At 36.8% G+C, this 21,886-nt stretch overlaps 3 protein-coding genes across 3 annotated transcripts in view; 2 read left to right on the top strand and 1 right to left on the bottom strand.

The window, feature by feature from the left end:
• The window catches only part of LOC134678556 (probable nucleoporin Nup54), a 294,899-nt gene that overhangs the window by 100,967 nt on the left and 172,046 nt on the right, over positions 1–21,886 (top strand). The gene's annotated exons all lie outside the window — the stretch shown is intronic.
• LOC134678619 (uncharacterized) lies at positions 3,689–20,647 on the top strand. Its single transcript, XM_063537249.1, has 6 exons — positions 3,689–3,888; positions 6,608–8,069; positions 8,259–8,436; positions 9,081–9,331; positions 10,513–10,696; positions 13,898–20,647. The coding sequence occupies exons 1-6, from the start codon at positions 3,820–3,822 to the stop codon at positions 16,290–16,292; spliced, it is 4,539 nt and encodes a 1,512-aa protein (XP_063393319.1). The 5' UTR covers positions 3,689–3,819; the 3' UTR covers positions 16,293–20,647.
• LOC134678546 (collagen alpha-1(I) chain-like) overlaps positions 21,246–21,886 on the bottom strand; it is a 56,332-nt gene continuing 55,691 nt past the window's right edge. The window contains exon 32 of the mRNA XM_063537133.1: positions 21,246–21,451. Within this exon, the coding sequence (XP_063393203.1) occupies positions 21,314–21,451 (138 nt within the window). The 3' untranslated portion in view covers positions 21,246–21,313. The remainder of the gene's footprint in view (positions 21,452–21,886) is intronic.

Here is a 21,886-nt window from a genome sequence, read left to right as displayed (position 1 = left end):
CGCAGACCATAGACGGTGGGATCGGTAGATCGGCAGACTAAACTAAACATATCAGAACAAACGTATCTAGTGATTATATTCTCTACGCAAAACTCTGCGAAGAGGGGTCACTAGCACAAACAGTGGGTCTACCGCGAACAAGGGCCCAACCTTTTCTGTTCTCTTTCAAGGCGCAGCAACTAGTATCATTTCTCTCTCCTCCCTCGTTAAAAATGCCGTTTGTCAAAAAAGGACAACCATACTGTTGACAAGGTGGACTTCAAATCAAGTGTTGCCTTTCGTGATGCGCCCAGTCTGTATATGTGTGCGTAAAAGCGTATATGTGTGCTCTTTTAGGGATGTCAAAAGTCGATTTTAATCATGTTATATATCGATAAACGCTAGACAGCGGAACGAAATAGCGATTAATTGAAGCTTCAATATCTTCGTTAAACATAAACATAATTGAAATGCTAATGGATAATGAATATATTATAATACAATAATATAATTCAATTATTGCGGAACACCTATTTTAGGAGGTATTTATGTATTTTAATTAAATATCTGAACTTTCCCTTGGTTCCCTGCTGGGGCGTAACTATAAAATTGTAATCTGATAACCACAATAAAGAATAAAAGCGTTTTTGGTCATTTTAGGTATCGTTAAGCCTTTGAAGTAAAATTAAAATTGCAAGAAATGTCGATAGTTTATCGATATGACTTTATCGACATGGCTACAGCAACGTGGGCCTCATTGTTTTTTTTTTTAATCTTTATTTTGTAAAAAGGGTTTTTTCACAATTGAAAATGCCACCCTTATCGTGACATAGCAAAACAAATCAACTCTAACTCTTATTATCTACGCTTAATACCTAGGTTAACAATTTCATATATTTTCAATGCCTTTTTTGAATACGGGTAGGCTAAAATTATTAACTTCACCCACGTCATATAAACTGCAGTTGTATTTTTGCGTGAAATATACCCTCTCAACCTCGTTTCGGACACATTCCACCAATATATAGCGCCCTCCAGACTATGCGCGTGAATCGCGGGCGAAGCCGCGAACGCGAGTGTGGAGTCTAGTTCGCTGATATGCGAAATCGACTCCAGACTCGCGTTCGCGGCTTCGCGCCGCGATTCGCGCACGAGTGTGGAGCGGGCTTATGAAACACATCCTCCTTTACCCCACATTCAGTACAGTCTGGTGACTGGTTCTTATCCATCATGAATCCGAAACTATTAAGTGGTATGTGTCCGGAACGCAGCCTGAGAGCAGTAACAATATCCGATCTGTGGCCTATTTTATAAAGCTACAAGTTACAATTTACAAGCGGAAGTCTCTTTCTAACCCTATGTGTTAGAACGAGACTTCCGCTTGTAAATTGTAACTTGTAGCTTTATAAAATAGGCCACTGGCCATATTTAACCCTACAAACCAAGGGATCCGTAGCAGATTGGGTTGTATAGTCCGATACCAGATACCTTTGCTTAGCGATCTTTCATTAAAATATTCTTTCCACATATCAAAGCATTTCTGTTTCACTCCATACAAAAGATCACTGTGACATGGCAACCACTTAGTAACAAGACCGTCCGTTACCGCCTCTTTAGCGAGACGGTCTGCCTCCTCATTACCCAGTATCCCAATATGTGATGGTACCCATTGCAAAACTATGGCAATTTTATTTGCTTGCAAGTTACGGATTGACCTTAATATGCTATAGGCTATCGGTGCGCCTCGATAGTTTGAGGTGCATCGAGCCAGGTGTTGTAAACCGCTTCTTGAGTCTGTAAACACCACAAACCTACCAGTTTGGAACGATTCAATGTAAGACAGGGCTTCAGCAATTGCCAGCAATTCAGTATTCATAGATGACGTCGTGACCTTCAACTGTAACTTAATACTACTATTTATCTGAGGATCAAACACAGCCAGACCGGAGTCACTGGTATCCCTAGAACCGTCCGTATAAATGTGATAGTAATTTGAGTAGGTCGATGTAATAAAGTCAGTACATGTTTTTCTTAAATTGGCTCGATTACATTGACGTTTAGGTAAATTCATATTACTAATGTTATACATTAAAACCCCGGTTAAATCCACATCGCTGATCCACGTGTTTAAGGAAAATATCTCCAATTGACTAGTTGAATATATTACTTCCGATTTGAGATACTCATGAATTTCGACTAATAATGGCTTCCTTTTCCGCCTCCAGAACCGATTTTGAGTGCTCGCGGCAAGGTGGTCCACTGTACCAATATTTTCAGTGGGATCGAATGATTTCGTTTTGAGCCAGTATTTACTCGCCAAATAGAATCTACGGATATAAAGCGGTGGGAGAAGAAGTTCACTTTCCATAACATGTATTGCTGTACTCTTAATGAATCCCCCTATTGTACGCATGCACTGATTCTGCAGTTTATCTAACTTGCTCAAACTTTTTTTGGTACTAGTATCATATAAAAAACTGGCATAGTCCATTCGGCTACGAATAGATGCGATATAAAGTCTCCTTAGATAAGTCTGATGCATACCCCATCCAGGACCAGCTAAAACTTTAAAAGCATTTAAATATTGTTAATCGTACACTAAACAAAAGTGGCAACAGTGACAGCTGGCTGAGACACCGTCTATATATATCATAAGTCTATGACCGCGAAACACGAAAATCTGAATTTCGTTATCTGTCTCTATCACTCTTCCTATTAGAGCAATAGACAGGCAGATATCTAGAACACGAATTTTTGATTTTCTTGTTTCGCGGGAATCACCGCTTAAACTTGTACACAAAATAATCATATTAAGCCCCCTCCAGACTATGTGCGTGAATCGCGCCGCGACGTCGCGGAGCGAACATATCACGAAGTTGACGTATGACTCCACACTCGCACACTTCACGGCGATTTCGCAGTTTGGTTTGCGGCAAGATGGCGGAAAAGCATCAGCTGATCGAGTTTAACTGTTAGTTATCTATGGCATCATACGTGATTTAGCTGTTTTTCCATTTTGATTTCTTGTGAAACCGTAAAATATAGCTGCTTAATGTAATATAATCATAATATAATTAATATTTATCTGGCCACAGAAGAGCCATAATAGTGTGTAATGTGGAGTCTTGCAAGTTCGCGCTTCGCGTCTCCTTTGACGCGGGCCGAAATACCGACAAAAAACGGAGAACAAGGCGCGAAGACGTGAACAATCTGCGAAATCGACGCCACACTTGCGTTCGCGGCTTCGCCCGCGATTCACGCGCATAGTCTGGAGGAGGCTTTACGATATTGATACGACGATTTAGTAATGACTGGGGTAATCGGCCTAGGGAGGGACCCGATACCTGCACGAGACGTAACATGTCTTTAAAATAAAAACTAGGATTTTTTTTTCAAATTTAAATGTTATAAGTTATAATTGTAAGAATTACCGCGGCAGCATTATTAAAGCCATAACACACTACTACACCGCTCCAAGATCGCGGTGCGGTGCGGTAGTGTGCTACGGCTATAAGGACTGGTACAGACGGACTGCAACCCGACTGCAATTTTAATGGGAACTACAGTCCGTCTGTACTGGCCCTAAACTGGCAATACGACGCCCAACAAACCTCTTTTGGTTTGACAAGAGAAAGGATTTATAGTCTGTGGCTTAAATTCTTTTCTCTATTCTATTCTATTATGGCGCCGATAATACTAAAACAGTCTTGGTGTCTTAATTTTTTATTGGAAACATAGGTTTTTAAAGTTTTTGGTATTGAATGGGACGGTTTTCGTTTATTAGTTTATTGCAGTATCCGAGTAAAAGTCGAAGACAGTGCAAACAGTGCCAAAACCACCATGGAAATTGAAGACGTTATAGAATTGGGGTCTTCAGATGAAGAACCCGGGCCGCCTCCTCCTAAAAAGGTAGATACATGTTATAAGGCGAATATGTTTCGTGCTCTGTTAACACAAGTAGGCAATAAGCCTTTAATTTAGAAATTGCGACCGTAAATTAACTTTATAATGTTTGCGTGATGGCGCATGACAGATGATGCTTTCGAGGTGCATTTTTACCCAGTTCTTATTTTTTTTGTATTTATGGTCCCCAGTATTCTTTCATAGATATAAATATCTGTAATAATAATTTAAATTATTGTTGTTTTGTTCTGCATTGTGTATAAACGTATTAGAAATATGCCAATTTTATATGTTAATTTTCACTTTGTGAATATTCTAATTACTCACCAATTACCGTTTCCTACAACTATAAACTGGATTTTCTGCACTGCATCAGAATGTTAAAGGATTCCAATAACTGATCTTGGTACAAATGAAAAAGCTGGATGAAATATAAGTTTGATGGACTAAATACAAAACTTGGGTTACATATCAGAATACCGAAAATTGATTTACCTAATCTTGAATCACCTATGCTCGCTTCACCTATTAAAAAAATACTTAATGATGAATTAACCTAAGCTCATAACACCTAATGAACGAATTACCTATTGCACTTTTCACCTACAATTGCTTTACCTAAGCTCAGAATACCTATGGTCAATTTATCTAAAGTTGAAACGCCTAATGCTCGCAATACCTCAAACCGATTTACCTAATACACGAAATACCTAAAGGTAATATACCTAATGAATGAGTTACCTAGTTGGTATACCTAATGATTGAATTACCTAAAGTTAACATACCTAATGGACGAAATTTTAGGGGTGTAGGAGGGGGTAGGCATGCTCAGGTTAGCGACGCTGGGCTACAGGTCTGCTCACTCAAGTCCTTCATACACATCTCCATCGACCCTGGATCTGCCGCGGACCAGGGTTCACTGGGGTTCACTGCTGGGTGGGTCGTTTGTGCCTGTGTCTGTGTTTTATGTCTAAATACATATGTGTATGTTAGCATGAACATAGTAGGGGATCATCTCCCCCTTGTCCCTCTTGTCACACTTTTTGTACATAGATAGGAGAAAAGTATGTACAAGCTACTGTCACATTTGGCATAATTGGCATGAGCACCATCCCTCTGTTGCAATGACGTAATATGTGGATGACCCCTAGTCTAGGGAGGGATCTGCACATATATGGTGTAACATGAGGAAACTATACAACAGCGTATTCCTGATCATATTTAGAGACAAAATTGTCCAATAAACTTTTTTGAAATTCGCCTAATAGTTTCAGGGATAATATTAATAAAAAAAAAACAAGTTTTTATTGTTGCATAGTGTAAAAGGCCTTATTGATGGTGATGTTGCTGCTATAGGACGTACTCTAAATATCCTTATTGATCTCGGAGTAATTAACAACGGAGAAGCCATGTCTAAAACTTTCGGTACAAAATAGTCTGCCGTTTTTTGCGGGGGAGGGGCACATCAAATGTATAGGTACGTCATGTCAGATAAACGTCAGTCCATACATATGGTTGACCATTGGCCGCCTATTTTCGACAGAGGGGAATGCCTGTTAATGGCGGCTCCATTGTTAATTACTCCGAGTTATTGATAGATGTCAAAAAGTGACAAGTAACACTTTGCAAAAAGTAGGTTTTACGAATAAGAAATGTAAAAATCAATTTTAAGTGACAAGTTTACCAATAACATTTATTTTTTATGCACAAATACATTCAAAAAATTGAAAAAACAAAACAAAAACAATTTTTTTTATTTTGGCGAATTTGACTTGTACTCATATTACATTCATTCCTTCTTTTGACATCAGAAAAGCGTGGTAATTATTCGGTTTCCTCATGTTACACCGTGTATAATCATTTCTTGGTTTCTAAATATGTTATATATTTGCAATGCATATGCTATTTATTAAACCTGTGAAGATTTGAGCACCAAATGTGAGTTAACTAGAGAAAAGCAAGTTTGTGTTAAAGCAAGTATTTTAAGTATGCACAGCGAATGATACTTACAATTACGGTTTATTTTTACGGTGGGAGGGTGGGAACATTAAATGCATGTAAAAATTACGCAAGTAAGTATAATGTGCTAGACGTTATCTTCTCGCGGATTAGCAAAGTATATTTTGTTTTTGATTGATAAATAAGGTTTGCTGCTAAATGGTAATTGTTAACAGATAATGCATTACAAGAGTACATTTTCTAAAATCTGACATTGCACATAGAAGAATTTAGAAGCTAAGGCTCTAAGGCACTTAATGAATTTTTACAAGCTTTTATTTGACTTGCCCTATTAGTTAGCATGGGTCAAATCTTGGAAGCTAAATTGGAAGCCACTTCCCGATTTCCGATTGAGTTGAAATGTTGCGTACATAGTATTTAAATTATATAACAATGCAATATTATGATGTTATGAAGCTGATCTGATAATGGAGACAGGAGGTGGCCATGAGAACTCTGTGATAAAACAACACAAACTAACTGTGTATTGGGTTTCTAGAATTATCTCAATGAGTATTAGTTGCCTGTGGAAAGAAAAGTACAGTCAGCAATGAAAGCCTGTACCAAAAATGTATTTTGTCGCCAGAAAGATATGTCATAGTCAAGTATTGTGGTATAACGGCATGAGTTAAGATGTTAACCACGTACTGTTAGCCATGGCTGACATTATAACATGACTGAATATTTTGTTTCAAGGTCTTTTATTATTCTTATTTATGTGTTTTAGATGAACGTAAGAAATGCAATGGTTCACATTCCTGCAAACCTCCCTGGAGTGACAATCAAACCTGTCAAAACAGTAGCGCAACTACCAAAACTGGGGAAAAATATAACCATCACCAAAACAAGTAGCAGTACAGTTGAGAAATCCATAATCCAAAATCAAAAGCTTGCTGCCGTTAAAAAGAAAGCAGTGGGAAAAAAAGTGGCCCAACCACCCCCATCCAAGGGAAAAATATTTAACCCACTTAGTCTACCAGCAAATGCTGCCATCACAAAGTTAAAAACTCCGATACAGATAAGGAAACCTCAGCAGAATAGACCACAACCTCTACAAAGATTACCACCCAGCATCACAATTAAGAAAACAGGGTCAGCAGCAAAGCCTTCCCCAAATATGATTATGCTTCCCAAATCTGTACTGTCAAAAACAGTTCCATCAAAAGCTATTAATCCAAAAACTATGCCAAAAAACCGGACAAACCTAAGTAAAAAGAGAAAACTAGAGGTGGTGCAAACAGTTGAACTTGATGATGATGATGCTTCTACATCATCTAAAAGCCCTCAGTGGTATGTGAGACCAGAAGAACAAATTGAGATATCTATTCAAGAAGATAAAATTGTACTTCAAGAAGAGGCGGCACCTACTCAAGAGGATACAAATAATAAAGAGCCAGAGGTTCCTAAGTATATTGAAATCACAATAGAAGATAGTCCTGTTAAACCAGTAAAATCAAAGCGAACACGGGAACTAAGCACTGAAAAAGTAATTATGATTGACGACAGCCCCAACAAGGGTAGCGTCGTTGGCGAAGATGTTGCTGAAGGCAGTGACAATGAAGCAGACACTGCAAAAAAGGTCCCACATAGTAAAAAGAAACTAGATTACCCGAGTGAACTTGAAACCATTGCAGAAATGCGTACACTTGAAATTGAAATTGAACCAATGGATCCAGGCAGTCCTCTCCGTCCGCATACAAATTCAAAGGACAGTGAAAAATCAAATACGAAAGTAAATAAAGAAAGTAAAATAATTTCTTTAACACCAGAAATTATGGAAACAGAAAAAACATCAGTTGAGATAGCACAAAACAAGCAGGGTACAGTGTCAGTCAAACAAATCAAACCTGTACAGCTAAAACAGAACACTCAAGTAGCTCCGAAAAAAGATGTTGGATTACCAAGTGAATTTCATCCTATTTATCAAAACTTCATCAGCTTATGTATCCAATTAGAAAACTCCAATGATATGGAAAAGATAATTGAAAAAAAGATTAAGCCTTATTATAAGCAGGCACCAAAGGAATATACAGAATCAGAAGAATTTCTTGATATGGTATCTAGTAAAATAACAGCTATGGAGGCTGCCCCTGAAAAAATGTATTTGTATATCAAAGACATTGTAGATGAATTGAATTTACAACGAAAGTATATGAAACAACTGCCAGCAGAAGAACCCAAGTCGAAAGGTAAATTAATTCATCGCACATTCATTATTTTTAAAATTAAAATGCTATTTGCAATTTAGGACATTAGTCACTTAGTACAAGGTTAGCTCTATGCTGTAGCTTTTAGCTGTACCGCTTGAAACATATCAAAAGGTATGTAAGTTATATCAGTGCAGCAGTATGCCTGTAATTTGTCATCAATTTTTTCAGATGTAGACAAAGACAGCTTTATATATGGTAAAGAAAATGAATTGGATCCTAACAAGCAGAGGCAGATTCGGAAATTAGAAAAGACACTTAAGAAACTAAACCGAGCCATTCAGAAACTTGAAGCCCAAGAAGTAGACTTTGATGATGAAGAAGACTCAGTTTATTTACTTACTGAAAAGTGAGTACACTAATACTATTGTGGTAATTTGTTCTTACATTTTTGCTGCAATTCTCACATAGTGTCAAATTCTCTGAAAAAATTTTGAACATGGTGAGAGGTCACAAATTCATTAAGCTTTTAATATTCCATTTAATTGGTTCCCTTGTGGTAACTAAAATTTATGATACATGTGTATTATCATGCCGCGATCAGAAAGGGATTAGAAATAACAGATTTCCATACACTTACGTCAAAATCAATATGGATTGACAGCTATCTCAATCCCTTTCTAATTGCGATTCAGTAATATACTGGTCACTTTCGTTACACAATGGAATAAAAAAATAAAATAATATCACTTTTAAGGCATCCTATCTTAAGCCTAATTCAGTGGTTCCAGTAGTTGACTGCCTGTTTGTCACCTCTATTGCTTGGAATCTTGGCAACTATTGAGACATTGTTCTGCACTGGGACATTTACGTTGGATGATCAATTGATCATTGATATATGTCCTTCTAAACTATCTTTGCACTGATTTGAATAAAAAGAAAGTGAGGAGTGTTATTATAAACGTCATATGTTCATAGAAATTTGACATGAACGCTGACATTACCTAAATCTTCGATTTCGATTGGTAATTGTAAAATAAACCACGTTTGCAGGTATAAAGAAAGAATGGTAAGAGTGCATGCCAAGTTTTGTCAACTGACCAACACTAAGCTGCCTTCACAACCCCGGATTGTGATAGACCCCCGGCCGGGACTCTCGGCCGCGCCTGCGAAGCGCCTGGAGGCGTGGATCAACAAAAAGAATACCGTAACATTCCCCGACTTTCACGACGTCTTGCGCTGTGTCAGGGAGGCCAATGAGATTGATAAACTTGGCTGGAGTGAGGCGTTCATAATGGAAGAAGGTATGTCTATTTTTAGAAGAAAGATATCAAAACATTATTATGTTTATATTTTTGTACTTACTCGAGTAACAAATCATTCATATGACTAAAATTACAAAAGAGTTTAAAATTAAAACGTTTTCATACCATTTGTGAAAAAACATTTTGATTGTTAAGTATGATAAATATTAATTAACATAATATAGATATGATTCTGCATTAAATATTATATTGCAAAGTGTACGTATAGCGGAAGGTGCTGGGCCTAGGGCTCTCAACTTGATCTTGATATTTATGTCATTAACCTACTAAGCTACTAGGCCAAGTTTGGTATCGTATTCGTATAAATCGGGGATGCCGAATTCATTTATGATATCATAATGACACCATTCCGAAGTAAAAACACGTAAAATATGAAAACAATACTTTTTTTTTATTCCTCTTCACGCCAAATTCGCTAAACCAATTTAGTTAAAATTTGGTACAGAGATAGTTTGAGTCCCAGGGATTAACATAGCATACTTTTAATCTCAAAAAACATCCCTTAAGGGTGTGAAAAGGGAGGTGGAAATTTGTATGGGGATCCACTAACCCCTGAACCAATTTAGATAAAATTTGGTATAGAGATTTTGAGTCCCAGGGAAGAACATAGGATAGTTTTTATTAAAAAAATATCTCAAAAGTGAAAAGGAAGGTGTAAAATTATATGGGGTATCAATAACGGCTGAACCGATTTCGATGAAATCTATGTCTACATCTTTGATTTAGTTGAAAATGATACTAAACTACATACATACATACATACATACATAGAACCTATACTTAAAAAATATTAACCTCAGATGTCACCGACCCTTAAAACCCCCCCACCCCACCCCCCACCTGCATCAAAAATCTGGGTGGCTCCACTTCTAAAATACATTTTAGGAACACAGAGTGATTCTGCCAAAGAAAATCTCTTATTCAGTGAACGCCGTAGTTGACCTTTTTATGGCCTGAGCACACTCCATTAGTAGTGATTACGTAAAAATACACGGTTAAAAAAATTTGGCGACGCAGCCTACAATTGCTTTATTGTAAAGAGACTAAGAGCGTGTCGAGGTAATTTTGAACACCTCGCCCGCTTAGCAACTTCTCCTCTTGACTGTACGATATGTTATTTGACTTAGTTAGACTAACTCGAACGTTGTATCAAATTTCAGCTAGAGATCTCTTTGTGCGGTGCGGTAGAAAGCTCCAGAGACGCAGACAAGAAAATGAATGGCGCTTGGCTACCTCTAGAATTACAGCTAACATCGATCCTGCCGAGCAAAGTGATGAACTTAAGAAGCAATTGGAATCTAATCGCCGTCTGGCAAACACGAAGGAAACCGAAGTATTTGATAAGTAAGTTATGTATACTTAACTATCATACATACACCGTGTTTTTATTGAATTCCGTTAACTTCGGGGTATGGTTAAGTACGTTTAAGATAACTAAATGGCATAGTTAATTTTCAAAAAATATTTTTTGTTTTTTTTTTTTCAAAAAAATTTACTTTAAAAAGTAATTAAAGGTAGCATATAGCGTTGTTGTAACACGGGCATTACATTTAACTCAACCAAACAATTGAAATCTCTGACATATCAATGTCATTTCGAACATATTGATCGACCGAGATTGTACTTAAGTTTAGTAGCAAATGTATGAACTCATTCTAAACACTAATCAATATGTAAACCGGCCCTAAGACAAGTGTACACGCTTGTAGAGGCCTTATAAGAAAAATATAAATTATTGATTATCTCCGAAATGGAGTTAATTAGAATATCGGTGTCTTTGAGAAAGTTACTTAATTTGAGGTCAGGAATGCACCCTTGAAATTAACGGAAATAAAAAAAAACACGGTGTATAAACAGCATAGTATTTATTATACATACAATTTATACTTTGCGCAGCTTTCTTCCCGCTGTTATTTGAAATAAAATCCTAAAAGTAATTTATCTTCATTACCGAATTAAGATCAGACATTGCAATGCGAGTTATAATTTTTTAAAGTTTGTAGTTGTTATATTTTTAGACCGAATTTTTATATTTTTGATGTTTTTCTTTGTCAGATTTTGATAAAATTTATTAATATTGAACAGCTCCTCATTCTCGGTGAAATAAATACGAAGTCCCATTTTTTGACAAAAAATGTCTGCAAACTTCTGTTGAGTTACGAATATTAACAAGTTTTTAATAATACCAATGTTCTGCATCCATTCAGAACCATGAATATATAATAAATGAATCTTTCCACCAAATTGTATCAAAGTGTGATGAAGAAAAAAACATTACCCAATTTTGACTCACACTTGCCTGCATATTTCTAATAGGTTTTCAATAGATTTGCCTTGACGAGCACTATCGATCTAGATGAGTTTGATAGATTATTAATATTATTTTATATTACATATGTATGTAAGTACAAATAAAGCTTCATTTGCTTTCCACAAGGATTAAGTAAACCTTATAAATCAACTTCGTTCTAAATAAAAACGGAAACTTACATCTGTTTTCGACATCAAATCGAACTTCAGAGGGTTCAGCAGTTGTTACTTGTTAGTACTCTCGAATTTATTGTTATTATTCAGGGTGGCAAAAAAAAGTGCATTCCCGTTGCCGGGGAGGTTTCGGGATTATACTGAGCAACTTTTACTATGGAACCAACCTTTAATTAACATTTAATTATTCATCCTCCTTGGCTGAATAATTAAATGTTAATTAAAGAACTGACTTGAATAAATGACTTGACTTCTTGCATGAACTTGTCACAATAAGTCCATGACAGAGGTAAACAATCAATATTATTTATAGACATGCGCGAAACAGTGCTTCGAAAAGTGATGCTATATCACATCACTTTTCCGAACACGTAATGGTACACTGAGATATCACATCACTCATCACTCGAAACATGACCCGAACGTGAAACAGCGCTCGGGCGCGCGAGACGGCCACATTACAGCTATCTCTTACAGCGCATACAGCACTCTAGTGATTCTAGGGCGTCTCGTATCCGTATCGGCGATCGATCTATTTATTACGCGTTGCGTTTTGTCACCTTTATGTGAAAGATTTTTTGTTAGTTCTTATAAATTATAAAATAATGTAATTATGTAATATGTATGTAACTTTCGGAGGTAGATAATTGCCTATGGAGCTTCCCGATATGGCGAGTATTCTATAACAATGCGTACATTTTGCTCGCTTTGGTTCTGTCTTCGTAAAGTAGTTCGTTTATAGCCATTTTTTTTAAATAGGTCAATCAAGTTAAAGTCATCAATAGTCCGTAAAAAAGCGATTACTCACCAGCACTAATACATTATCAGAATATTGCCATAACGAAACTATTATTTACACTTTTCCCAATTTAATTTAACTATACTCGTATTTGCAATTTAGTTCAATCAGTCTTTATAAACAACTCGAATTTCTACAGTCAGTCTCGATATGCACTAATTCACAATTAAATTAAAGGATAAACAAGTATTAACTCGTACTTAGTTTGCCGCGAACCGCGAAAGTCAAGCAAACTATCAAACATTTCACAACAATAATAATAAACGGTTTTCGTCAAATTCAAAATCGCAAATAAATTACTCCATTTGACCGCGTCCTTCTTGTATTATAAGAAAACATTTTAAGCTCTACGCGGACGCATTAGAGTTTTAAATCTATTGCAGAAAATCATATTCGTAAAAATATTAGTGAGTGAGAACTTAAACCGCGGCGATCGGCCGAGCGGACCTATCCGAATGGTTCCGAAGATAGCCGAAAGCATCGCAGAGCAAGAGCGAGCGAGCACTGAGTGCGAGTGCGAGCGAGATAACAAAGCAATGATGGCATGGCATGGCGAACAAACATGACACTATCACAAGTGACATTACACATTACGCGCTCCGTGCGTAGACTTGAACTGACCGTTCATATCGGCGAGTCAATGTATTTGGAATTGAATCCATTTCGCGCGCTTCGGCCGGTCGTTGGCGCTCGCGCGCTCGGTGCGGCTCGCGTGATGCGTGATGTTTGAAGTACTGGTTGATTTCGCGGAGAGATACGTAATGCCATATTACGTGTTCGAGAGATATCTCATTTGTGATATTACGAGCATTACTTACACATGTCTAATTATTTACTCGTCGCTGGTTATATATTATTTCAACACATACGCTCTATTGACTACGACCATGCTTATTAAATAAAATAAAGAATGCCAATATAACGTTAAAATTAATTTACTTGCAATTAAATTGGAAAGTATCTAAATTATTCTTGCATGCGTTGAAACGCGCTTATCGTTGCCGGCACTCGGGTACCCAGCGCTAACGCCATCTATCGAGTGCTATTTCGCTAAATCGGTGAACGCTCTAAGGAATAAGGGCTCTTAATTGGTCCAGTACTTTTGGAGAAAATGGGCTGTGACAGACGGACAGACAGACGCACGAGGGATCCTATAAGGGTTCCGTTTTTTCCTTTTGAGGTACGGAACCCTAAAAATTGCCAACAAAATAAATAGCCCTTTAAGACGCCGAAATAATTCATCATCATTATTATTATTCCAGATTTTGCGTCAGACAAAGTCAGTTAAAACTGGAGGCTGAAGAGATAGATGATAAAGACGCCGAAGAATCTCCGATCGAGAGTGAGGAGGAAGATAACGATGACGATTCCTCTCTAGAAAGCAAACAGAGACGAAAAGACAGGCTAAGAAGGCTGCTACAAGAACAATCCAAAAAGAACATTCCTAATAAAGTTCAATCTGAGGATAATACAAAAAAAGACGAAGAATGCGTCGTAGAGTCTGTTGAGAAAAAAGGAGAACCTGAAAGCAAATCTGAGGTAGTCAATGAAGACGACAAAATAAGCTTGAGTGATGATAGTAACGAAATTGGTTCAGACATGGATGAACTACACTTGTTACAGAAATTACATTCTGACTGTGAGATACGCACCGTCTCTTCGTCATCTGATTCAGAAACACCTATAGCTATTTCGGATACTTTGGACTCAAGCTCTGACAATGAACGACCAACACAACAGCAGCCCACTGACGTAATAAGTATAGAAAATTCAAGTTATTCTGATGATTCTGATGCTGACAAAAATGATGCCTTAAAAGTGAATAAAAAGTACACAGTGGCGAGTGGAGATTTAATGGAGGAAAGTAAAGAAATTGAGTGTTCCTCTTTAAGTGTTGTCAAAAATACTCATCTCACGGATGCTGCCATAGAACATACGGTCCTTGCGTTATCTGATGATGGAAGCAATCTTGATGACAATACCAATTCCGGAAAGAGCGATAACTCGTCAAAAGTGTCGCTAAAGGAAGGGCAAATGTTTGACAAGGATTATGACCAAAGTATTACGTCAGAAAGCGCTGAACACAGTATTAATGATGTTGCAAAACCAAGCGATGCTGAAGATGAACAAAGCACGAATTCGGATACAGTTGAGAATCCTGGATCATCTGCTTCATCTGGGCAATATGAAGAACTTCTCAAGGAACATAATGCTGATCCCCTTCTGAAACGGCCAGATTTAATTCCGCGAGATCCTTCCGATGAACTGTTTGATAGTATGGTAATTAAACATTACAATGATCCTCTTGTTAAGAAACATCTCAAGGGCTCTGATTCATCTAATGGTGATGATCCCGAAAATTCAAACTCCGATACTCAATCCACAAATGCTACTGTAACAGCAGAAGAGGCCAAGAAGGATTTGATAGAAACTTCAGTAGACACTGAAGAATTCCTAAATTTAAATTCACCATCAATGCAAATAGTTGATAAATTAATTGATAAATTGAAACAGTCTGACGGATCTCAAAGTAGTGATGAAATTCTAATGAAAATTGATCAAGAGATTGGTTTGAATGCCGAAGCTATGTCCCCAGTAACATTAGAGCTGGAAAAAGCGGTCGGTCTAGCCAGACAAACCAAAGCGTGGCCAAGGTTTAAGGATGAATGTTCATCCGTGAGCTCTGCCGAGGATGAAAATACAGGTGATAATTCTCAGTCAATACCGCCAAATACGAATAATTCCAAAAATGATGATGGAATTGAAATCGCGCAATGTGAAGCAAGGCCAGCTACAGATACAAAAGATTCTGAAGTTTGTGGGAATGAATCTACAAACTGCGCACGTACAACTGAAGTTAGTACGCAAAATATTAATATATCTGCTGAAGTCAATAGCGCGGGCGCTTCTTGTTCTGAGAGTGTAAACAAATTTCCGGATAGAAAGGATGCACATAATGAGTTAGATTCTGCTCTAAAATCAAATTGTACTAACATCTGTAGTCCAGAGGTACCCGAAGGATTTAATATCGCACATATTGAGCAAGCTATTCATGAAGAATTAGTAGAAACTGTTGCCTGTACTTCCAATACCGCAAAATATGCACCTGCTGATTCTAACATTGCAGATATTGAGATGGCTTCTATTGAAGAAAATATTGAAAGTTATGAATCTACTAATGAAATATCTGAGGCAATGGAGATTGGGACAGAGTTTACAGAAGAAAAAGACATTGAACAGGCAAAAGAAACAAAGTGTGATGAACTTATTAATAATGTAGCATCCCCAGCAAATGAAGACCTGCCATCTAAAAAAAATTGGGAGTTTGATAACATGTCTGAATTTGTTAATGCTAATGTAGTCCCCGAAGAAAACTCAGGTGAAGCGGGAGACTCTGTGATGAAGATTTGGAATTCTAACAATGGACCTGAAAGTAGTATTGGCAATGGAAGTGAAGTGAATGGAAATTTAAATATTGCTATGGATATTACAGACTTACTTGATAGTGATACTAGTTTATGTCCAAAAATTGGAGATAATTTAGACCTGGATCATTTGAATGAGCTAGAGTCTGCAGAAAAAGGAGAGTGTGAGGAAAAATCAGTCCCTAGAACGATTTCTAGTGTGTGTTTGCAAAGTACTGAGAGTAATAATTAAATCTGATAATTATAAGTATAGATATAATATACTAGTATGAATGCATTTACTAAGTTCAGAGATACATATGATGCCAGGTTACTCTTAAGAATGTTTTATATGAGTTAGCTTTTGAGTTAAACATTAAGTGACAATGTTTGTTATAATTATGCAATTTTCTGGTCATCGAATGAGTATTAAGTCATGCCGCCAGATCCCCGTATTTAAAAAATATGCAAAAAACAAGTCATGTTAAAGCAACTGCTTTAACATGACTTGTTAACATAACTATGGTATTGCGGTTCGTGATGTAACCGAGCATATCAGCAATTCGGCTTAAAATAAATTAAAAAATTAAAAATCGTGCGATGCCTTATGTGTTTTTATGTTTTATATATATATATATAGTTGAGAATATTATTAAATTATTTACGTTTATTTGAAAACGTGGTGAGAATACTTTTGTCGTCTGTTCACAATACTTATGTCAATCCAAATAAGAAACAGAACAATCTTAAACTTGTATAACAGGTGGTTATAATTATTAATTTTGAATCAACAGACTGGCCTTCAACAATCAACTCCATTTAAATATGATTTTATTCTACACTGTATTTATAATTAGAAAGAGTAATCCGAGGTGAGCGGATGTGTATTTATATAAATATGTATATGAGATTACCACGTTATGGTATAGATCTAATTGTTTTCATGAGTTAACTACTCTTATTTTACTCTCTCTAATTCTGAATATAACTAGCTAAAAATGTATGGCCATGGAAAAATTAAAAATACTTTAAAAGATAAATTTAAATATGATTTTCCTATGATTTTTGAGCTCAAATTACCTATAGTTGGTCAAGCAAATCTTGTCAGTAAAAAGCGGCGCGAAATTCAAATTTTCTATGGGACGATATCCCTTCGCGCCTACATTTTTCAAATTTGTTGCCTTTTTCTACTGACAAGATCTCCTTGACCAGCTATATTGATTAGGTACCGTATATACTATATGAACATATTAATTGTAGGTTCGTATCATATTTGTACGTTACTTTGAAATGCTATGTTATGTCTAAGACATTATTCCAAAATTCTCATTCAGTCAGTTCAGTCCCCAAATGTGACAATACATTCAAATATGTAAGTACCTTCAAAAGTAAAAGGTTTTGTGTAACACAAAGTAATCTCTCTAAATTATAATAATATATGCGAATACGACGTTTTGCTATCATGTCGCATAGCGATGGGATGTCCTATATACTGTATATTGTCTCGTACAGCAACTATTGATACATACCAAGAAGTAGGCTTATAACTACAAGTTCCTTAACCTTAAGAACCGATGAGATATCATAGATAAGCAACGGATATGTTACGGAACTAAGTACAGGGTGGGCCAAAAGTACGTTGACAACGTTTTTTTCTAATTATTTTATTAAGTACTTACATAACTAGTACAAAGTATAAATTAAAACTACAGTTTTTATGCAACAATAATTGTCTTCAAAATAGGTCGTTTATTAAAATTTTCAACGAAATGCAGCAGCTATTTTGTCCCATTCTTTGGTAAGTGTTGCTTTCAGAGCGTTTACGCTTTTGTGTTTAGTACCACATGCCCTTGTCTTTAAAATTGACCACAAACTATAATCCATTGGATTTAGATCAGGCGAATATGGTGGCCACTCTTTTGAACTTATGAATCCGGAAAAATTTGCAGTGGTCCAGTGGTGTATAGATAATTCTGATCTAAATCCAATGGATTATAGTTTGCGGCCAATCTTAGAGACAAGGGCCTGTGCTACTAAACACAAAAGTGTAAACGCTCTAAAACCATCAGTTACCTAAGAATGGGACAAAATATCCTTGGAGGAGTAGTTTAAATTTTTAACTTAGGTAAGTACCTTGTATTAGTTACGTAATTAACTTAATAAAATAATTAGAAACGCCGTTGTCAAGGTATTTTTGGGAGAACGTGTATTAGCCGTCAAGAATCAAAAGGGGTGACTGAAAAATTAATCATTTCAACTAGGAATAGAATTGTTTTAATGACTGTGCTGTTAAGGGGTGGCAAAAACGGCAATAATAAAATGAATGTCAGTAAAATCAAATTTTCAAGGAGGTGCCTTTGGAGTGAAATTACTATCTATCAAATATTTTTATACGTTTCGTGGACGGGGTAATACCTGGAGTGTGATGACCTGATGACTTGAAGATTGCTCCTATGGTGTATAGTCGATGGCTAAAAATGTCTGTATAGCCGTGTGTGTGGATATGTTTCATGTCACTAATATTGATAGCGTTTAGGTAGATATACCTATTATAACAAATGATGTTGTGTGGTCATGTGTATAATCATAAACATTCATGAACCATAGCCAAGTTATAGTATTTTTCAAATAGCATGGATATGGTGACACAGGTCATCGCAATATAATTATGCCAGTATTTGTGTTTTGTAAATTGTATTGAAATGACATTTGTACCCACCGTACCCATGCCGTTTGAAAAATATGTATATAATCTTCTCAAGATGACTAGCTGGTTATTTTATATGTACCTACTTTGTATCACATAATAGTCTTTATGGCTGATGTATCGAAGTTAAGACAAGATGTCAGGCCGATTTGTAGTACTTATTATATATTATTTTAATATTCTTTCGCCCGATCCGATGTGATGAAATGATGTCATGATATTTACAACTAAGATCTTATGAAGAAGGGTTCCATGTTTTTTTCAAATATTTCTTTTTCATTATGAAGGCGAAGTCAGTCCACCTAGCAATTAAATTGTTGAGAAATTCTATATTCCCTACTTTTCAAATAGAAACCAAGAAAGAAATTTATTATTTATCATGTATTATGTTTGAGTTATATAGGGTAATTCGCCAGTAACCGACCACTGTTAGTAATTGACTACCAAATGAATTCTATTCACCTATAAACACTTAAACAGAATTAATTTTTGTATAAGGTTTCAATAACTGGCCAGCCTATAATAACTAGCCGCTTTATAAATGAATTCTGTTTACAGGTGAATAAAATTCATTTTTAGTTTAGGGCGGTCAGTTACTGAAACCGGCCAGTTACTGGCTAATTACCCTACATGTGTCTAAAAAAATCCCCAATTCTTATTGAATATCGTGGACAGACTAGAAGTGGGACGTGAATGGGGTGTGATAACGATGCATTTTATTGTTTTCATGGCACAAAATGTAATCTCATGAGTTTTGAATTAGTACAGTCACCTGCAATAACATGTTAGTCTTCGAAGGCCACAAAAATATATTCTCTAGCCGCCTAGAGACTCCAAAAGATCTCCTGTTCCATTCTAATTTTAATCTTTGCTTTAATCAAGTTTGGATAGGCGGCTAGAGGATAAGCCACTCTCTTATGGTTCTACAAATAAGGACTACCCCACATTTAGCGTCTTTCGAGCGTCGGCGTCTGGTCAGCGCTATGGAAAATGACGTCGCTGGGCAGTTGCGTCGACGTTGCGTCGAGCAGCGGCCATAGAGTTGTAGACGCCGACGCTCGAAAGACGCTAAATATGGGGTAGCCCTAAGATCGTGTCAGATGTTTTTGCGGCCATCGTTGTGTAGCATTATTGCAGGTGACTATACCTGTAGCAAGATAGAGTTTTACAGTTACTGTAAAATTTGTTGAAAAATACCATACATCGGACTGAACGTACTCGTATTTCGCCAAGATGATCAATGTAAATTCTTACGTTAGGTCGCCTTCCATGTTGGATCGAGTTCACGAATATCTTTGTAATCCAACGTTCCATAAATATATTTGCAAACACGATCTTATTGTCAGTGTCATTGTCAGATGTGTGTAAATATAGAGTTAGACCATGATAAGCCTGCAGCGATTTTGATAGCACACGCACACGCAGTGCAAGTATTATTTATACGTCATAATTTCATAGAAGTTTGACGTTTAAACACTTGTAATGCGTGTCCTATCAAAATCGTAGCGAGGTGGTTCACAAGTTGCGACATATTTCATGCTAAAGGGGGGGGGGGTTGCGTCAGGGGGAGGGGATGGGACACTAGTGTGCGTAAAGCACCGGTATCATACTACATTCATGAATGCTGGCTATAATTTGTTTGGCTTCCCCATGCATTGATACAACTTGACCGAATCAAGGTACCTCTGTAAAAACTAGGCCAATGACAATTATTGTGAACTGTTACTTATTAGTAGGTATTGATTGTAAGCCCTATACGCTGTCATCGATTTAGTGATGTACTGATTTTTTAAATTGTAAAATACCTAATACATTATATGCTAAATACAGTAGGATACCAATCTAATATTCGTTTATCCATGATAATTTTACGTGTAAGAAATAAATTGATTTGCTATGCGACTTTCATATTTTCTTACTCTCCCGGAAATTCATGGTTATATCCGCCGGAGTAGGCATGTGATGTTCCACGGGAAAAGGTACCTTATGGCGGCTGGCGCTTCCTTCGCATGGCACCGCAATAGTATTGGAGCGGCGTTAATAATAGCGTAAGCGCCAACCGCCATAAGGTACCTTTACCGGTGGAACGTCACATATGTACTTAACTGACAGCTAGCCCCCATTAGGTACAACATCGCGGGAATCGTCAATGTTGTAGTTGACATTTATTTTTACATTTTAGTTATTGCTAAAACTGCCTCCCTAAGACTGCGTTTCCACCAGAGATGAACGGATGTGTTTTTAAAAACCAATAGAATCACTCACAAAACAATAGAACAATCACGCTGAGCAAGGAAAACAAATGAAGTGATTCTGTTGGTTCTTAACAAACATAAATTTGCAATTTATCCGATGGCAGTTATAGTCGAAAAAGTAGATTTAAAGCACACAATAGTATTTTATGCAACCGTTGCTTAAGTGAGGTCAAGTCAAAGGCGAGTGGCGTGAGTAACAATTTGAGGCGAAGGGAACAAGGCACTGATATGATAGACAAGGAAATCAGTCGTCACAATAATTTATTTACAATATTTACAAAGGTTCTTAAGTACATAGTAAAGCAGTCCTCGCTACTTGAAGCACACCGGCCCCGGGGCGAACGAGAAGTCGTGTTCGGCGTCCGTGAACATTCGCGGTACGAAATCCGTTATGGGCAGCCGGTCCAGCCGAGAAGTCTTGATTTCTAATACTACTTCGCCCTTGCCAGTCTGCAAAATAAAACAATTTATGCAACTTATTCCGTAGGTGGCGTCTTGGGAGGCCATTTCGAACTCCTGCCTTGTAACCTACAAATCTACAATTGACAGTAGTGGCGGATTTGCAGTGTTGACCGACCTAGGCCCTGTAGTAACTACTAGCCGCCCCTTTCTCAGCACCCATATATATTATTATGTCGGCGGCCGATCGTAAGATCAGGCAGATCGTAATGTTCCTGTGTAATGTTTTGACGATATATAGTTCGTTTTTTTAGCATCAGAAAGAACTTGCAAGAAGGTAAGCGATCTTGACATGTCTTTTAATTGAAAAACGCTTTTTAAAAATCAAAAACTATTACTTATGAAAGCAGAAGAATATGAATGATCGTATTAGATTCATAATTGTTACATATTTGCCGTGACTTATTTTTAAAACGTGTTTTTCAA

This window comes from Cydia fagiglandana, chromosome Z, assembly GCF_963556715.1.
Source record: "Cydia fagiglandana chromosome Z, ilCydFagi1.1, whole genome shotgun sequence".
NCBI classification, from domain to species: Eukaryota; Metazoa; Arthropoda; class Insecta; order Lepidoptera; family Tortricidae; genus Cydia; species Cydia fagiglandana.
This window is presented reverse-complemented; position numbering and strand designations above follow the sequence as displayed.